Source organism: Typopeltis vanoorti, chromosome 5 (genome assembly GCF_054136105.1).
Source record: "Typopeltis vanoorti isolate ZY-2024b chromosome 5, IOZ_Tvanoo_1.0, whole genome shotgun sequence".
Taxonomy (NCBI): domain Eukaryota; kingdom Metazoa; phylum Arthropoda; class Arachnida; order Uropygi; family Thelyphonidae; genus Typopeltis; species Typopeltis vanoorti.
Window position 1 is genome coordinate 132,091,012 of NC_143553.1, and position 17,693 is coordinate 132,108,704.

Below are 17,693 nucleotides of genomic sequence, written 5' to 3' on the forward strand. Positions count from 1 at the left end.
ATTTCTTTTGGCATTAAAACCTTCTTTTACAAAGAATTTTATAACCGCACGATACTCAGTTTATTTGATAATCAATTTTATTTTGCTTCAGACAGCTGTATATAACAAACTACTTGATAGAATGACTTGCAATTTCACATGGATGCTTAACAGATGTACCAACTTAGGAAAAAAAAATCTTGCTGATAGTGTTGCCATCTATGGTCAAGACCGAGAACATTTCAGACCACCCTCATAAAAAAGAAATAAAGATCAGGATTGTAAAGGGAAGAACAAATCTGAAGGCCATGGATAATATCTGGAAAAGTAAAGTGATCAGCTTGCAACAAAATTAAGAGTACTAGAAACATGCATCTTTAGCAGTGTACTGTATGGATTTGAAACTTGGGTAATAAATAAGGAATCAAGAAAAAGAATTTAGGCATTTGAAAGAACTTGTTATTGGACAATTCTAAGAATAGAAAGGGTACAGAAAATCACAAATGAAGAGCTCTATCAGAAGATACAACCAAAGCAGAATTTAATGCACAAAATTATACAATGGAAGCTGCAATTATTTTGACATATCTGCAGAATGAGCGAGGATTGGAAGATAAAGACATTCACGTTTGGTATTATGGATGGGGTAAACAGAAGAGGTAGATCGTACAAAGAATGGAATAGATGACATAAAGGACTGGTGTGGAATGGGGTTACAGACACTGTGACACTGTTCACTGGACAAAGAAAGGTGGAAGAAGATAGTGAAGGAGGAATTGGACACCAATAGGCAGTGTGCCCATGGTTCGTGATGATGAAATGAATCTGCTCTATTGCTTAGCTAGAAACAGTTGTCTCTTAACTATCTCCTAAAAATATAGTCTCTTCCAGAGCATCCCACATGGACTAGTATCTTTTTATTCATTGAGAAGCTCAATTTTCATGAAAGTTGACACATTACCTACACCAAACACAACGATATTCCTCCATGGCAGGTTTGCCCTCCATCATCTGCTTACTTGCAATTGTTTAATGCACACGGAGCAGTCCGCTCTGATTTCTTGCCCACTAGTACTGATGGTTCAAGATCTTGAGACCTCTGTTGGTTGTGATGCCGTGTTTCTTATTTCCTAATGCTATGTTTCCTAATGGGACATTACTATATCCTACCATATCCTACTTAATTACAGTAAGCATACAGTCGAGTTGCATGCCATTCAGCTTGCATTTGTGCACATAAAAGAAAAACTACCAAAAGGTCTGTGCAAGTCATCTTGCACATCTTGTCTCCTGTGTATAATCCACATCCAATGCTTTGTGAGGTTTTGCACCTGGTGTACAAAACGAAATTTTGAAGTTCAGTTGCCCTGGATTTCAGCCACTTTGGCAGTTGCTAGATCAGCTTGTACTTTTTTCATGCAGTGTTTCACAGTCTTATATACAGACTTCAGACAGCTTATAAGATCAAAGCTAATTACCTGATGGCAGTCATCATGACTAGAAGCACTGACAAACAAATTGCACGAGATTAAGCCTGAAATTAAGCATTTGCCATCTAATCAATGTAGAAACAGGAGAGGAAGTTGTGCTTGTGTAGCTCTTCATAGGTCACAGTCATCTTGCATATTCTTATTTACTGAGGGCCGATGACCCACCTATATGTGAAAAATGCAACATGTGTCTTGCCATTTGTTATTTTCTGGTGGAGTGTCAGCACTTCACACTAGAGAGGAATAATATTTGGTGGTTTCGTGAAACTGCCCCAAATTTGAGAAGCTCTTATTCCCCCATACTTTAGCCCAACAGCCAATGATGCCCAATTTTGCCCACCAAGGGCACTATTTAGGACTTTTAGGCCTGCTCTCAGTTAACGTGCTTCATCTTCTTTACTTAGTGTAGTGCCTGCATGCACGTATCTTATTATATTTTGTTCCCTGATGATGGCAATTTGATTTTTCCCAAAATATTGGAAAAAATACAGTTACAGAGAATTAATGTCAGTTTTAAAAGAGGTATACCGTGAGTAGACATATCGATACAAAATTAATAACGGAAAAAACTCGCGTACAAAGATTATTTAATAGTATAATTTTCACCTGTGTGTCACAAGCATCTTCAGTACATTAAGCTCAAATTAAACAATAACTGACAATTCCAAAAAGCGCCACCTAAGTAGCTGGTGTAAGATAACTAAAAAGGTCAATAACTTTCCTAAAAAAAAATAAAATAAATAAAAAAAAAATCATACAATAAAAAGTTAGGAAAGATTAGCTGATTTGTAAAGTACTATCTCCCATAAAGGGGATAGACGTAAGCCGTCGGATCTGTTTAAGTTAGGAGAATGAAGTAGAGTTCCACATGTTTCTTTATAAAGGCGTTCCATGAGAAACTGACTTTTGAATTTGAACACATTTAATTGTGAATTCTATTTTTGTGTAGACACTAAGTTACTTAATTTATATATTTTTTCAATTTATTTTTTTTACAGTACATATTATTTACTGATTTATCACTTTATTATAACTTTCTGTACTACTGTAACCTTTGCTTTGGTGCAGTATGACATTTGCTGTCCTTGAGACAGTAAACCATCAATCAATCAGTATATCTCCACCAAGTGTATACCTACATATCCATCTTTGTTTTTCAAATTTTAAAATCTTACACTTTGCAATATTGAATTGCTAACCTCACTTCCATGCTGATCTACTATCTATTCAAGTCCTCTTGTAAAGCCACATCTGCTCTACTCAAAGCTCTTCCCACTTTGCATTATCTACAAACAATTTAATATCCCCATTCAAACATTTCTGAATATCATTAACATGCAGGTTAGACAGCAATATTTCCCTAAAACAGACCCTTGATGCACACCACTAGTCACTTTCCTCTTCTGGGATATTGCTCCCACATACACAACTTGCTGATACCTATCAGACAGCCAATCTCCAGTCCAATGCACTAATCTAATATCTAACCTCATCCATTCTAGTTTAACCAGCAATTTATTTGGCAATCTATCAGAAGCCTTTGTACAGTATACTGCTGTGTATCTATCTTCCTTGTTTAATGCACCTGCCACCTTATTATAATAAATAAGCAGATTAGTAAAAGATGACCTTCCTTTAGTGAATCCATCCTATCCATCAAAAAGAATATCACAGTTGTCAATCCGATCCTGGTTCTAATAAACATCTCCAGCACTTTAACCAAATGCCTGACACACAAGATTGGCCTATAATTTGAAGCATGATTTCTGTCACCTCCCTTATGAAGCAGTACAGTCTTGTCTTCCTTTTATTCCTTTGGAACTTGACCTATTATGTGTGACTCATACTAAACAAGTATGCCAAAGCAGATGTTGACTCCCTCACATACCCTGAAACACATGGTGATATATCAGTGATATGATGATTAAGGAAAGTGGCTGAAATTATTTGAACAATGTGATTGACAGAAGAGTCTGCAGAGAAAGGAACCACTCTCCATTTGTGGTCCATATTGCAGAAATTCTCAAGGACCTCTAGCAATGTATGACTGTCTTCAAATTTAGGCAAAATCAGTTGAATAATGCCAGTACATTCCCTCTCCATTGGTCCAGTTATGCTAAAATTCTCTGGGACCATTATGTACTGTAAGAAATGTCCATATTCCAGATTTGGTTAAAATCAGTTGAACTTCTCAACTTGTAGAAAATTTTGCAGCATATGGGAAGAGAAAGAATGCCTTTTTTGACTTTTAGTATTCTAGTTTTTATTAATTGGATTTGATTTTAAATTTTTCAAGCATTTCTTGTCCAGTCTTGTGGTTGATGATTAATATTTAATCTGGAACCATAGTTACAGCTGGTTTAAATTGGGCTAATGATTCTGAGAAGAGTGGACAGCGATTCTTATGGTATACTTGACTTAAGACACTGCATAATTCTTAATTTGTTTATCATGTTATAAAAAGATGTTGAAAGATAAAGGATTAAACTAAATTTATTATACATGTTATAAAAAAATGCCATTACTTTATTGGGTTGAAAAATGGGTTTATCATTTTATAAATTAGTCTAGTTATTAATAACTTAAATATAAGTGTAAATTTTATTTTAAACTTATATTTATATACAATGTGTGCAAGTTGTTTCATTAATGAAATCAAGTTGGGAATATTTCTAAACTTAAACTTAAACAACTTTAATTTATTTTTTAGTGAAGTACATCATACAATGAGCGTTCCTGTCGAAGTGGTTTTAGAATCTGTTCGTAGGAATGGCATTGCACTGAAAGGAATTCTTCAGTCTCCTTTTTCTAGCCATACAGGAGAGCTTCGAACCCTTAATATGAAAATAAGGTTAGTATTTTTATGTAATTAGTGCTTAACATCGCTGCATGACATGTAACACATTTCTTGACAGTTAGTAGCCTCCATGATAACATACAATGTTATCATGGAAGTCGCTAATAAGGAGAAAGGTGACCAGCTAACTAATGGACAGTATAAGGATCAGGCAAGAAAGGTGACCATCATGGTAAGGAAGGCAAAATTAGATTACGAGAAGTGATTAGCTGAACAGGAGAAAGCAAATCAATCACAAAGAGTTTTATCATTATGTGGCAAGTAGGAGGAAGAATGACTATGGAAAGATAACTTTAGTGAGTGCAGAAAGAAGGTAGAGAGATAATGGAGGCAGATGAAATTTTTGAGCTACTGAGTGGATAGGGTATATCATCAAGTGAAGATATTGTTATGACAGAGGTGACAAGGACAGATCTGAGAAAACAAAAGTTGAGGAATCGGAATAGATTGAAAACTGAATGCACTTGCAGCTGTGGGATTGGATAGGATATCTGTTCATATTTTACAAGAACGTGCACAGGAACTGGTGATGCCTTTGACTAGTCTGTTCAATTTAAGTCTCAACTCTGGCAAAGTCCCAAGAGAATGGAAGGAGGGCAAAATAATTCCTTTGCATAAAGAATATCTAAGTCTTTGGTAGAAAATTAATAGACCAATTAGTATCTCAGGAGTGGTGGTAAAAGTACTGGTAAAGTTGGTCAAAAAGAGAATTCAGGAATGAGTGGATAAGAAAATGATACTCTATGAGGTGTTGCTTGGCTTTGTGAACAGTCAGTCGTGCCTTAGTAATTGACTAACTTTTTATAGAGTGACAGCTGAGCTGGATAAAGGGAATGGCTTCACTATGATACTGCTGGATTTTGCAAAGGAAACAAATTGAAATGGATAAAAAAATAAATAGTATATGGAATTGCAGAATCCAGGGGAAGGCAGGTGACTAGTGGTGTGCCACAGGGCTCTGTGCTGGGACCACTTCTGTTTAATTTGTACATAAATGATATAGGAAATAATTAAAAAGGAAATTTTAGTTGTTTGCTGATGATGCAAAGTAGGGTAGAGTAATAGTGAATCAAGGCGATGTGGAAAGCTTGCAGGATGATTTAAGTAGGCTGTCAGTACAGGCAAAAGATAATGGGTGTCAGTTTAATGTGTAGAAATGTAAAGCTATGCATTTTGGGATAAGTAGATTACAAGGTGTGTTCCACAGTGATGAAACTGTACATATCTACTATTACATGTACATTTTACATGTAGTAGTAGATAGAGTTGGAGTTTAGAAGACGTTGCTAAGGTGGCTTATAAGATTACTTGGTTATTGAAGAACATACTAACAAATAGAGATAAGGAAATTGTTATTATCTCTTTATAAAGTCTTGATACGTCCACATCTGGATTTCCTGTTATTCCCTATAAATTTATTCAGTTGACTCTACCATACCAACTTTGCTAATTCTGTTGTCTGTTACATATTTAATTTGCCATCTTCGCTAAACTTCTTGCCTTAATACTTGAATTGTTTTACTTGTTGTATAGGTTTTCCATTCAAGATGTTTTCATTTGATATTTTTTTAAATATTTGCATTGTTCCTGCCTATTTTCATAGTCTTTATCTTTTTATTACAAATGAACGGGTACAAAAGATCAGTAGAACTTTAAGGCTCCTTAAGGATATTGACAAAAGAAAGTTAAAATATTTAGACACATTGAAAGGATGGAAGGAGGACTTCTCGGAACAGTGATAGACGGTAAAGTTCCTGGAAAAAGAAGAAGGGGTAGACCATCAATGAGATGGATGGATGCTGTGTGTGTGTGTGTGTGTGTGTGTGTGTGTGGAGCAACTAATCTTCAGAAAGTTGAGGAAGTCTCCAGAAAAGCAAACAACAGGACTACGTCGTGAGGCCTGGTGTGGCACATCACTGAGCATCGGAATGACCATACGGCATCTGTGGATGTCCAGTGAACATATAGATAGATAGATTATCTTTTTATTGGCTGATTTTCATATAAATTTGTAACAGTGATTATTCAATTTAGATTTCAATGAGAAGTCCTGAATTATACTGGATTGATTTAGAAGGCTGAAATTAACATCTCCAATTTTTAGATCTAGCCTAATACCACTTTCTTCATAATGTGATCCATGCAGATGAATAACAGTGGAAATATGTATACATCCTTGTCTGTCACCTGATTTTTATCAAACCTTCCTGTACTTTAATCAATTCTAACTTGAATGTAGACTATTTATCCAATATAGCATACCATTAAATATGTAAGGTCAGTATAGTTTCTTCTAATTGTAGCATTTTGAAGAGCTTTTCTCTTGGCACCTTGTTTTATACCTTTTCCACATGTAAAAAAAGTTAAATACAAATCCTTGTTAGTATATGATTTCTTAACTATTATCTTAAAGCAAAAATCTGATTCTGACAACCTCTATTTTGTCTGAACCTGGGTTATTTGTTTCCAAGTTTCCTTCCAAAACTTTTCTAATAAAACCTCTCTCAAGAAAATAGAAATAAATTTGTTTCCAAGAAAATTGTTGCTTCTAAAAGTTAACTTATAATGATTCATTATTTCTATCCACAGTGCTGACCAACCTCTCATGGCTAGGTTCTCCATTAAAAAAATATAAAAAAAATAAAAATCCTGAAAAACAATAATTGTTTTCTTGTGTCTACAAAGCTTTGGTTTCAATAGTAAGCACACAGCAAAATTGTTACATATCCACCTCGTGATTAAGTATAACACTAATGGGGCAAGCACATGCATATTTTTCTTGCCAGCATGAAAGTGTTAACTAATTAGTGTGTTTTTTGAATTCTGATTGGCTCTAAAATACTGACAGGTGGACAAATCTGTGATGTGGTGGTTAGCAAAGAAAAGCAGTTGAAAAAGTTCCTTTTATAATCTTTGATATAAAGAGATAAACAAAGCTTTATTTTTATCTTTATAAAAATAACACTTTGGTTATCTCTTTATATCAAATGTTTAGGTTACATTTTTGAAATCAACGTAAAGAAATTTTATATTTTGAAAAAAAAAAAAAAAAAAATCTGTAATACTTCTTTCTCAAATTCAGATTTTGAGCAAGAACTACTAATAGCAGATTTAATATCTGCTATTAGTAGTTCAGATTCTACAGTGTGTCCCAAAATTCACGCAAGAAGTAATTTTGATAGAAAACACAGGTTTTTAATTAAAAATTGTAATTTCTTATTGATTCATAAAGTATACAGTATAGGGTTATGCATGGAATAGCATATCGGGTAAATGGCCTCCACAGCTTTGCTGGCACATTTTCCATGACCGTTTTGCATAAATGTGGCTGAATTTCATTGATACAGCGCTCAATTTCCTCCTTCAAGGCGTGGGTGGTAGTGGGCTTGTTGGCATAAACCTTAGACTTCAAAAAACCCAAAGAAAAAAGTCCAACGCCGTTAAGTCACATGATCTGGGCGTCCAATTCTGATCACCAAAATGGGAAATTACACGACCAGGAAATGACTCATGCAGTAATTGAATTGTTTCTCGGGCTGTATGGCATGTGGCACCATCTTGTTGAAACCACATGTCGTCCACATCCATATCTTGCAATTTAGGCACAAAAAACTGGATTATCATGTCGCAATAGCGAGCACCATTAACTGTTATTGCCTTACCAGCTGCATTTTCGAAGAAGAATGGACCGATGATGCCTCCAGCCCAAAATCCACACCAAACAGTGACACGTTGTGGATGCATTTGTTTCTCAACAATCGCTCATAGATTTTCTGAACCCCAAATGTGACAATTTTGTCGATTAACGAAGCCATTAAGATGAAAATGAGCCTCATCGCTGAAGATGATTTTGTTCGAAAAATAAGTATCCACTTGTTGTTGTTCCATAATCCAATCAACGAACTCTCTTCGCTGTGTGTGTGTGGTCAGTAGGCTTCAGTTCTTGAGTCAATTGAACTTTGTAAGCATAGAGATGCAAATCTTTCGTGAGAATACGCTGTAGAGAGCTTCTCGAAATGCCTAATTCAGGACCACAGTGCCGAATTGATGTTCCTGGACTCTCAGCAACACTCTCACGAACTGCTTCGATGTTTTCTGTTGAACGACTTGTTGAAGGATGGCCAGAGTGTATAAGATCACTAATTGATCCAGTTTCCTTGAATTTTTTAATTAATCTTTTCACAGTTGATGAAGTTAAATCACTATTCCGACCATATTTTGTATGAAAATTGCGAACTGTAGCTGCCAAACTATTTTTGCGAACTGTAGCACTCCATTTTTAATAACCCTGAACTGTCAGCTGTCATTATTATTATTATTATTAAACAAGACCTCATGGAGTCAAAGACTCATCTAGGAGGTCCTTTTATCTCACACACATCTCATCATATCGGGTCTTAAACACATTCAAACTCCTTGCAGACACCACACTCTCAGGCAAGGCATTCCAATCATTCACAACTCTGCACGAAAAAAACCTGCCTCTCACTCCCCTACTCACACCCTCTTTATACAGTTTCCAGGGATGACCTCTGGTTCTCCCCTGATCTCCCATTATTCGCTGTAGAACTTCTCCACCATTGATCCTATAACAACCCCTTACCAACTTGTAGGTCTCTATCATATCTCCCCTCTTCCTTCTCTCCACTAGACTCTGCAAATTACATCTTTTCAATCTTTCCTCATACTTGACATTCCAGAGGTCAGAAACTACCTTAGTCAGTCGCCTTTGGACCCTTTCCAACATCTCTTCATCCTTCTGAAAACCAGGTGACCAAATCTGGGCACAATAGTCCATGTGTGGCCTAATCAAAGCCTTATACAATGGAACAAGAATCTCCCTACTTTTACACGTCAGTGTCCTCCTCATCATTCCCAGAAGTCTTTGTGTTGTCTTCATAATTTTGGCGATGTGTCCCCTAAATTTTAGATCCTTATCCACTATCACTCCCAGATCTCTTATTTCCTCTACTTCCAACAATATATTCTCACCAAGCATAAATTCTGCATCCCATCTTTGTTTTCCAAATTTTAAAACCTTACATTTTGCAACATTGAACTCACATCCCCATTTGCTTGCCCAATCACTCAATTTATTCAAGTCTTCATGCAAGGCCACAACATCTTCACTACTCTTTATGGTTCGTCCCAACTTTGCATCATCTGCAAACAACTGAATATCTCCATCCAAATCTTCGCCAATATCATTAATATACAAGTTAAATAGTAATGGCCCTAAAACAGATCCCTGAGGCACTCCACTAGTGACTTTCCTTTTCCTGGATATTGCACCCCCATACACAACTTGTTGATACCTATCAGATAGCCAGTCTCCAATCCAATGCACTAATCTAATATCCAACCCCATCTGCACTAGTTTGACTGTCAACTTATCATGAGGTACTCTATCAAAAGCTTTTGCGAAATCCAAGTATATTACTGTGTATCCTTCTCCTCTGTCCAAGGAAGCAGTCACTTTATTGTAATAAGTAAGTAGATTACTAAAACACGACCTCCCTTTAGCAAATCCATGCTTTCCATCAAAGATTATACCATTGTTGTCAACCCAAATCTGTATCCTAGTTCTCACAAGCTTCTCCAACAACTTAACCACAACACCTGACACACAGATAGGCCTATAGTTTGATGCTTGAGTTCGTTCACCTCCTTTATGAAGTGGCACAATCTTGCCCTCCTTCCACTCTTTAGGGACTTGACCAAGTGCAAGACTCGTATTAAAAAAATATGTCAAGGCAGGTGTCAACTCTCTGGCACATTCCTTCAGAATACGCGGTGATATATTATCAAGTCCCACAGCCTTATTTACATCTAGTTTACTCAACTCCCCAAACACCTCTTGCTCACTTACAGTCAGTCTCTCCTCCCCATCATCAACTGCTCTTAATCTCTCCATGAAGTCACATTCACAAGATTGAAAGATCTTTATGAACTGCTCATTAAGTATCTCCACCACACATTCTGCAACAGCTGTCTTTATACCATTTCCTCCAATCAATGTCATCCTTCCATAATCATTCTTTCTTTTGCTGGCTACATATCGAAAGAACTCCCTAGGATTCTTTTTAGCTTCATTAGCTAACTGCTGTTCATACCTCTCTTTAGCTACTCTCACCAACCAAGTCACTCTCCTTGCCTGGTCTTTGTAGAACTCATGAAATTGGTTACTTCCGCTTCTCTTATGCTGCCTCCACAATGCCCTTTTTCTCTGTATTGCATGCTTAATCTCTTTATTCATCCATCTCACACCTACCTTATTTAACCTTCTCACCCATGGTATACATTTAGACATTGCATCCGCTAAATATTTTTTGAAAATCCCCCAAGCTACATTGATCTCTTTTCCAGCTAACTCCTCATTCCATGCTACACCTGCAAGCTGTCTCCTGAGCTCTTCATAATCACCCCCCTTGTAGTTCCACATATACCCTTTTTTCACAGGGGTCCTTGCACTGCTGGCAACCACCCAAGTAATCACCTCATGGTCACTTTCACCAATTGGTGGATGATTTGATACCTCATTGATAATTACATCCTCCGATGAGATGACCAAATCCAAGACCCTTAATCCTCGTGTGCCCTCTGTTACATACTGTCTGAGGTAGTTATCCCTCAAAAACTCAAGAAACTCATTTTCTTTACTTCCAGTTGCTATCTCTTCATTCCAGTCTATATTGCCATAATTAAAATCACCCATAATGATCACCCTTTTCTTATTTGCTTGGCTTATTTGACTATACATTTCACTATCACCACCATCCACATTACCAGGTCTATAACAACATCCCACCAAGTATTTGATTCTATTCACCTCTATCTCACACCATACTGCCTCAAAACCACTGGCCCTATTTCCCTCTTGTATCTCTACCTTGTATGGACATAACTCTTTCTCTATCATCAATAGCACTCCCCCTCCCTTTTTACCCCTTCTATCCTCACGAAACACATCATACCTTTCCATCTCTATTCCTGTCAGGATGTCATCCTCATCTAACCATGTCTCACTTATTCCAACAATCTCTGGGTGCACAGACGCAATTAGTGCAACCATTTCATCCGCCTTGTTTCTTATACTTCTAGCATTGGTATACAAACACAACAACTCATTTCTGGATCTACAGCTAGTTCCACTGATACCACTCACTCGATGTGATCTCTCCATGCTGGACTGGGGCCATTTCCCTTTCTGCTTCTTCATTTTAGAACCCTTTGCAATTCCATCTGTTTCCTTTTGATCCCTGATCATCCCATTACTTTCCTGCCTACACATTCTCTCACCTCCTCTTGGAGCATCCACCTTTCTCACGCTGTGTATCCCTGTCCACCTTGAGCCTCCCCGTTTCCCTGCTCCTCTTGCACACCCATTCTCTCATTTTCTATACTCATACCACTCACTTCCACATTCATTTCCACTCCTTCAATCTCTCCTGTCTTACTCTCCTGCTCTTCCACATCACTCCCCTCTCGATCTGATTCATTCTCTCTATTCACTTCTCTACCTTCCAGCAGCAGTCTCTCCAAGCGACTCACACCATAACCACTCAAATGCAGTCCATCACTCCCATACAGCTCACTTCGTCCCTCAAACTCATTCCACACATTAACTAACTGTACTCCCATCTCCTCACACATTTCAGCTAGAATATCATTCATAATCCTTGCTCTCCGCCTCATTTCACCACAATCATACCTAGGCAACACACTGACCACCCTTCCTGTCACACTATTCTCCTTTATCTTTCCAAGCAGTCTCCTGACATTCATTTTGACATGCTCTTTGTTCTCTCTCAAATCATTCTTACCAATTAATACAATTAACTCTTTTGCTCGTTCCCGCCTCATATTCAATGCCTCAATCACTCTACTCATTTTACCGCCTGGAAAACATACCTTGTGCATTTTATTCTCTAGCACACCTTTAATAATGGAGTCGCCATACAACGCCACTCGCTCATCATTTGTTAACTCTTTCATGCCATCATGATTTATTTTAATAGTTTTGACCTGAATTCTCTTAATTTCATTCCGTATCCATTTCATTTCTTGCTTCATCCAATCCAATTCACCTTCTGAACCTCGCGACACATTCACTCTATCATTAAATCTTTCTAACTTTCTAACTCTAGACCCCCTCTTCTCACTTTCCCTCTCATTCATCCTTCTTTGTTTCCGTGCTTTCGGTCCAACATACGTCCAACTTTCACTATCATTCTTCTCACTTTCACATATCTTTCTTTGTTTCTGTACTTTCGGACTAACATGCATCCAACTTTCGCTATCATTCTTCTCACTTTTACTGTCATTCAGCTTTCTTTGGTTCAGTACTTGTCATGCTTTTTTTCTCGTTGGCAACGCACAAATGGTGCTAAATTTAAATCTTGCGTGAATTTTGGGACACCCTTTATATATTCCTTATCAGGCGTCTGTTACTTATCGTATGTATCTTATCCTCTTATTAGCTGTATTCTATTACAAAAACATTGGTGTTAATTGATAAAAATTTATCAATTAGTTGACAATCATTTGTAATGATTGTCAGCCTTTGTTAAGTGCAATCAATAAGGTAAAAAAAAATACAAAAAAATTGACATGAAACATGCCATAGAATCAGTATTAATTAAATAAATAAAACTGCCCATCGAAACTTTCTTCTAATTTTTTTTTTTTATTCATCATCTAGAATTTCTTATTTGAAATTGATCAACAGATGAGTACATTTTTCAAGCCCTATTTGTGCTCCTATCCATTCCAATTTATGTTCACAGAATTTTGTGCAGTATCCTGTCAGATTCCTTTATAAAGTCCAGCAATATTATTGTGTAAACATTCCATGAGTTTTGGAAATGGCTATGTGATGGGTTTTTTACCCATCCTTGATAAAAAAAAAAAGAAAAGAAAAAAAAAAAAATTTTTTTTAGGAGAATCAGCCCTATTACTTCCATATGAGATTGGAAAGATTCCTCTTGTTATAATGAGATATGAACTTTGCTCTTTTTCAAAGAGCATGATATACTGGCATTCTTCAACCTACACTCAATTATTGAGGTTTATAAAAAAACACTCTATATGTGCCTCTGTAGTGTCAGCTGACTTTTAAGTTGAAGAATGATTGGATACTGTGCTCTTTGATTGAAAAAGACCCAAGTTCAGTTCTCATAACAGAGGAATCTTTACATGGAAATCTTTTTTTTTTTCAATTGAAGGTGTCTTAGCCAATCTCATATGGAAGTAGCAGGATTAATTCTCCTAAAATCTTGGATTTTTCATCTGTCATACAGGTATTGTCACTGAAGAACACATGCAATTTACGTACAAAAAATAATGCCAAACACGACTACTTCCCCCCAGTACCAGGACCAGTGTCTTGTGAATAGCATTGCAGTTCTGTTGTCTCCATTGACATCACTTTGCCATTTTTTGAACAATTTGTTTAGTTCTGAGATTGCATTTTTACATTTTTTTCAATTGCTAATCTAGGTTGCAAGGATCAGACCATATTGCAGTATCGTCTGTGTATAGGGCCATTGTGGTAACTGTGCTTGGGATATCAGTCACTTAGCTGGTAAAAAGCAGAGGTGATAGCAGGGAGCCCTGGAGAACACCTGGTATGATTTTGCATTCAGAGAATCTAATTCCCTGCAGCTTCAGTCATAGTTTGTGATCCCTAAGGTATGATTTGGAATTTGGTTTGCAGGAGTTGGAAAAGAAGCCCATTGTGCCATATTTTGTTGAATGGCAAATGCTTTGGCAAAGTCTAGGAAGATTGCTCCTATACACTGCTTCAAGTTTAAAACACTGTTTTCCATGACTCTGAAAACTTGTTGCTTGATAGAATGGTTCTCCCGGAATCCAAATTGCTCATTGGGGATGAGATTTAATTCTTTAGTGACTTTTTATCTTATTAGTATTGTCCCCCTCAGCTATTTTTCCTAGACAGGAAAGCAGGCTGATTGGGAGATAGTTTGGGGAATGGTGTGCTGCTTTTCCTAGTTTTGGAATTAAGATTATATCAGATATTTTCCATTATGCTGGGAAGTAGCAGTATCTTAATATTGCATTAATATTAGCAACAGTGTGCATTACTGCTTCATGTGGCAGGCATTTGATGATTTTGTTAGAAATTCCATCTAAGCCCGGTGCTTTCCTATTATTAAATTTGGTGATGATTTCATGTACTCTGTGTATATTAGCATATAACATACCCAGGTATGTTACATGCTAATATAACATACCTGGAAATGAGATACTGTACTTTACTGACGAAGCCTAGATCAATGTGGATATAGTTTGAACACAGTCTGGCTTACCATGATGGTAGGCAAATTGGAAACTTTTGCCAACAGCCTAGAGAAGAAGTGTAGTTCAAACTATATCCATATTGATCAGTAAACTAGACTTCATCAGTAAAGTACATACCTGGGTATGTTATATGCTAATATACACTTAGTAAGTTACTCATTTCCAATAATAAAGTGGCAGATGAGCTAGAAAAAGTGATTTTTTTTTAATGTGTCTGCCACCCATGAAATGTCATAAACATACAGTACATTAGTACTACAGGTTTATTAATGTGGTCAAGCAAAGCTAAAGGATTTTTTTTTATCGTTTTCTTTCTTTATTTTTTTATTTTTTACCATAGTCTGGAAATGTCAGAGTCAAGACAAGCACTCAACAGGTCTGTGAAGGAAGTTCAATATGAGCATAAAAACTATTGAAATCAACAGTGAAAGACAAAACTTCGATCCTTGGAAGTTCAATCCTTGGTAGTGATTGGCTGACTGGATATTATTATCATTATATTATTATCATGTGACACCTCCAAGAATTCCAAGGACTCATCACCAGACGGCACTCTACTCCACTCCACTACACGCACACACAACTACCATCTACTGCCCACAATAGTATTTTTTGTCTGTAAATTGCATGTGTTCTGAAGGCCAATTCTTTCCACCTATTTAAATATTTGCTGTATTCATCATTATTGTGTGTGTTTGTTAATACAAAAAATGTAATAAATACTTGTTGTCTTAACTTTTGCAATTAATTTGATATATTTTAGGAGAGACCTTGATCTCTTTGCAAATGTTGTGCACATTAAAAGTCTTCCTGGAATTCAGACACGTCATACAAATTTGGATTTAATCATTATTAGAGAGCAAACAGAAGGAGAATATAGTGCCCTTGAACATGAAGTTAGTGAAATATGTGTGCTTTTTCTCTATATTATTTTACTTTAAATATTCATCACTTTAGTACGTACACTAAATTTGGAAATTGTATTGGAGTTGTTTATGCAAAATGAATGTATGTATACATTTCTTGTTTAGGTTTGTTTAACTTTTTCAGACTGCAGAGCCCTACATAAAAATTGTTCCTTTTCACAGACTCTCTCTGAAATTTTCCATACAAATTTAGCAGAAAGGAAATTATGACAATGAATGATTATGTGCAAAATATTTTAATCAAGAAAACATATGATACATAATATTAAAAATAATAAAGTAATACAAGTGTTCTAGAAATAAGTCAACTTAAAAAATATATATATTCACTCGCTAAACTCACAAATCTTAATGAGAGATATGAGCTTTCGTGTTTCCCCCCCCCCCACCCCCCCCCCCCCCCACCCCCCCCCCCCCCCACCCCCCCCCCCCCCCACCCCCCCCCCCCCCCACCCCCCCCCCCCCCCACCCCCCCCCCCCCCCACCCCCCCCCCCCCCCACCCCCCCCCCCCCCCACCCCCCCCCCCCCCCACCCCCCCCCCCCCCCACCCCCCCCCCCCCCCACCCCCCCCCCCCCCCACCCCCCCCCCCCCCCACCCCCCCCCCCCCCCACCCCCCCCCCCCCCCACCCCCCCCCCCCCCCACCCCCCCCCCCCCCCACCCCCCCCCCCCCCCACCCCCCCCCCCCCCCACCCCCCCCCCCCCCCACCCCCCCCCCCCCCCACCCCCCCCCCCCCCCACCCCCCCCCCCCCCCACCCCCCCCCCCCCCCACCCCCCCCCCCCCCCACCCCCCCCCCCCCCCACCCCCCCCCCCCCCCACCCCCCCCCCCCCCCACCCCCCCCCCCCCCCACCCCCCCCCCCCCCCACCCCCCCCAAGACCTTCTATCATCTTGGTCACTCGTCTCTGGATCCTCTCCACTTCCTCCCCATCACGAAGAAACCCTGGTGCCCATAACTTGGCACAGTAGTCCAGATGGGGTCTTATCAAGGCTCGATACAGAGGAACAACAACAACTTGTTTGTCTCTGCATGTTAAAGTATTTTTCAAAAGCCAAGTGATTTGATGAGCTGATTTAGTCACTTTTGCAATGTGCCCCCTAAACTTCAATTCCCTTTCCACCAACACTCCCAAATCCCTGGCCTCATCAATCTCCTGGAGTACGGTTCCACCAGTGTGATATACTGCTGCTATTCTTTTCACCCCAAAGTGCATAACCTTACACTTTGCCACATTAAATTGACATCCATTTTTCCTAGCTCAGTCCTCCAAACTATCCAAATTATCCTGTAACATTTTTGACATCCTGTGCACTCACAATTGCTCTACCCAACTTTGCATCATCAGCAAACAAGTGAACACTTCCTCTCAAATCCTTTCCTATATCATTGATGAACAAATTGAAAAGCAGTCGTCCAAGAACAGAGCCCTGCGGCACACCACTAGTCACAAGCCATCTTTTAGACTCCACTCCTGCATAAACCACTCTCTGGTATCTTTCCTTCAACCACCCTCCTATCCATCTCACCAACCCTATATCTATCCCCAACTGCTCCAGTTTACTGATTAGGGTTCCATGTGGTATCCTGTCAAAGGCTTTGGCAAGGTCCAGTAGTATCACTGTAAACCCATTACCCCTATCCAGTTCAGCCGTCACTGTGTTATAGAACGTGAGCAAGTTACTGATTGCAATTTGTAGATGATACTGATTGCAATTGATAGATGATACAGATAGTGGGATTGAATGTGATGGGTATAGTGTGTTCAGGAATCACCGGGAGAATAAAATGGGGAGGGGGGGGAGTATTGTTGATGACAGCTGATGAACTACTAACTAAGGAGAATAGAAGTTGAATTGCAGGATAAAGAAAAGAGCACATTTGAGGCCATTTGGTGTGAGATTGTGGCTAGCAGAATTAAATATACAATTGGGTGCTGCTATAGACCAGGTGATGGAAAAGATGGTGGTGACAGTATGCACAAGCAAATAGAAGAAATGAGTGGAAGGAGGGTGATTATTATGGGAGATTTCAACTATGGTCGCATTGATTGGAGTGAGGAGAGGACACACGGGAGGAAGGAATTGGATTTTATGCGGTTATTAAGGGATACTATCTGCGA

General features: G+C 38.5%; 1 protein-coding gene across 2 annotated transcripts in view; it reads left to right on the forward strand.

Annotated features, from left to right (window-relative positions):
- Idh3b (isocitrate dehydrogenase [NAD] subunit beta, mitochondrial) overlaps window positions 1–17,693 on the forward strand; it is a 148,551-nt gene that overhangs the window by 68,513 nt on the left and 62,345 nt on the right. For both annotated transcript variants that reach the window (XM_090392734.1, XM_090392735.1), the window contains exons 4-5: window positions 4,180–4,320; window positions 15,410–15,542. In XM_090392734.1, coding sequence (XP_090248860.1) covers window positions 4,180–4,320; window positions 15,410–15,542 — 274 coding nt within the window. The remainder of the gene's footprint in view (window positions 1–4,179; window positions 4,321–15,409; window positions 15,543–17,693) is intronic.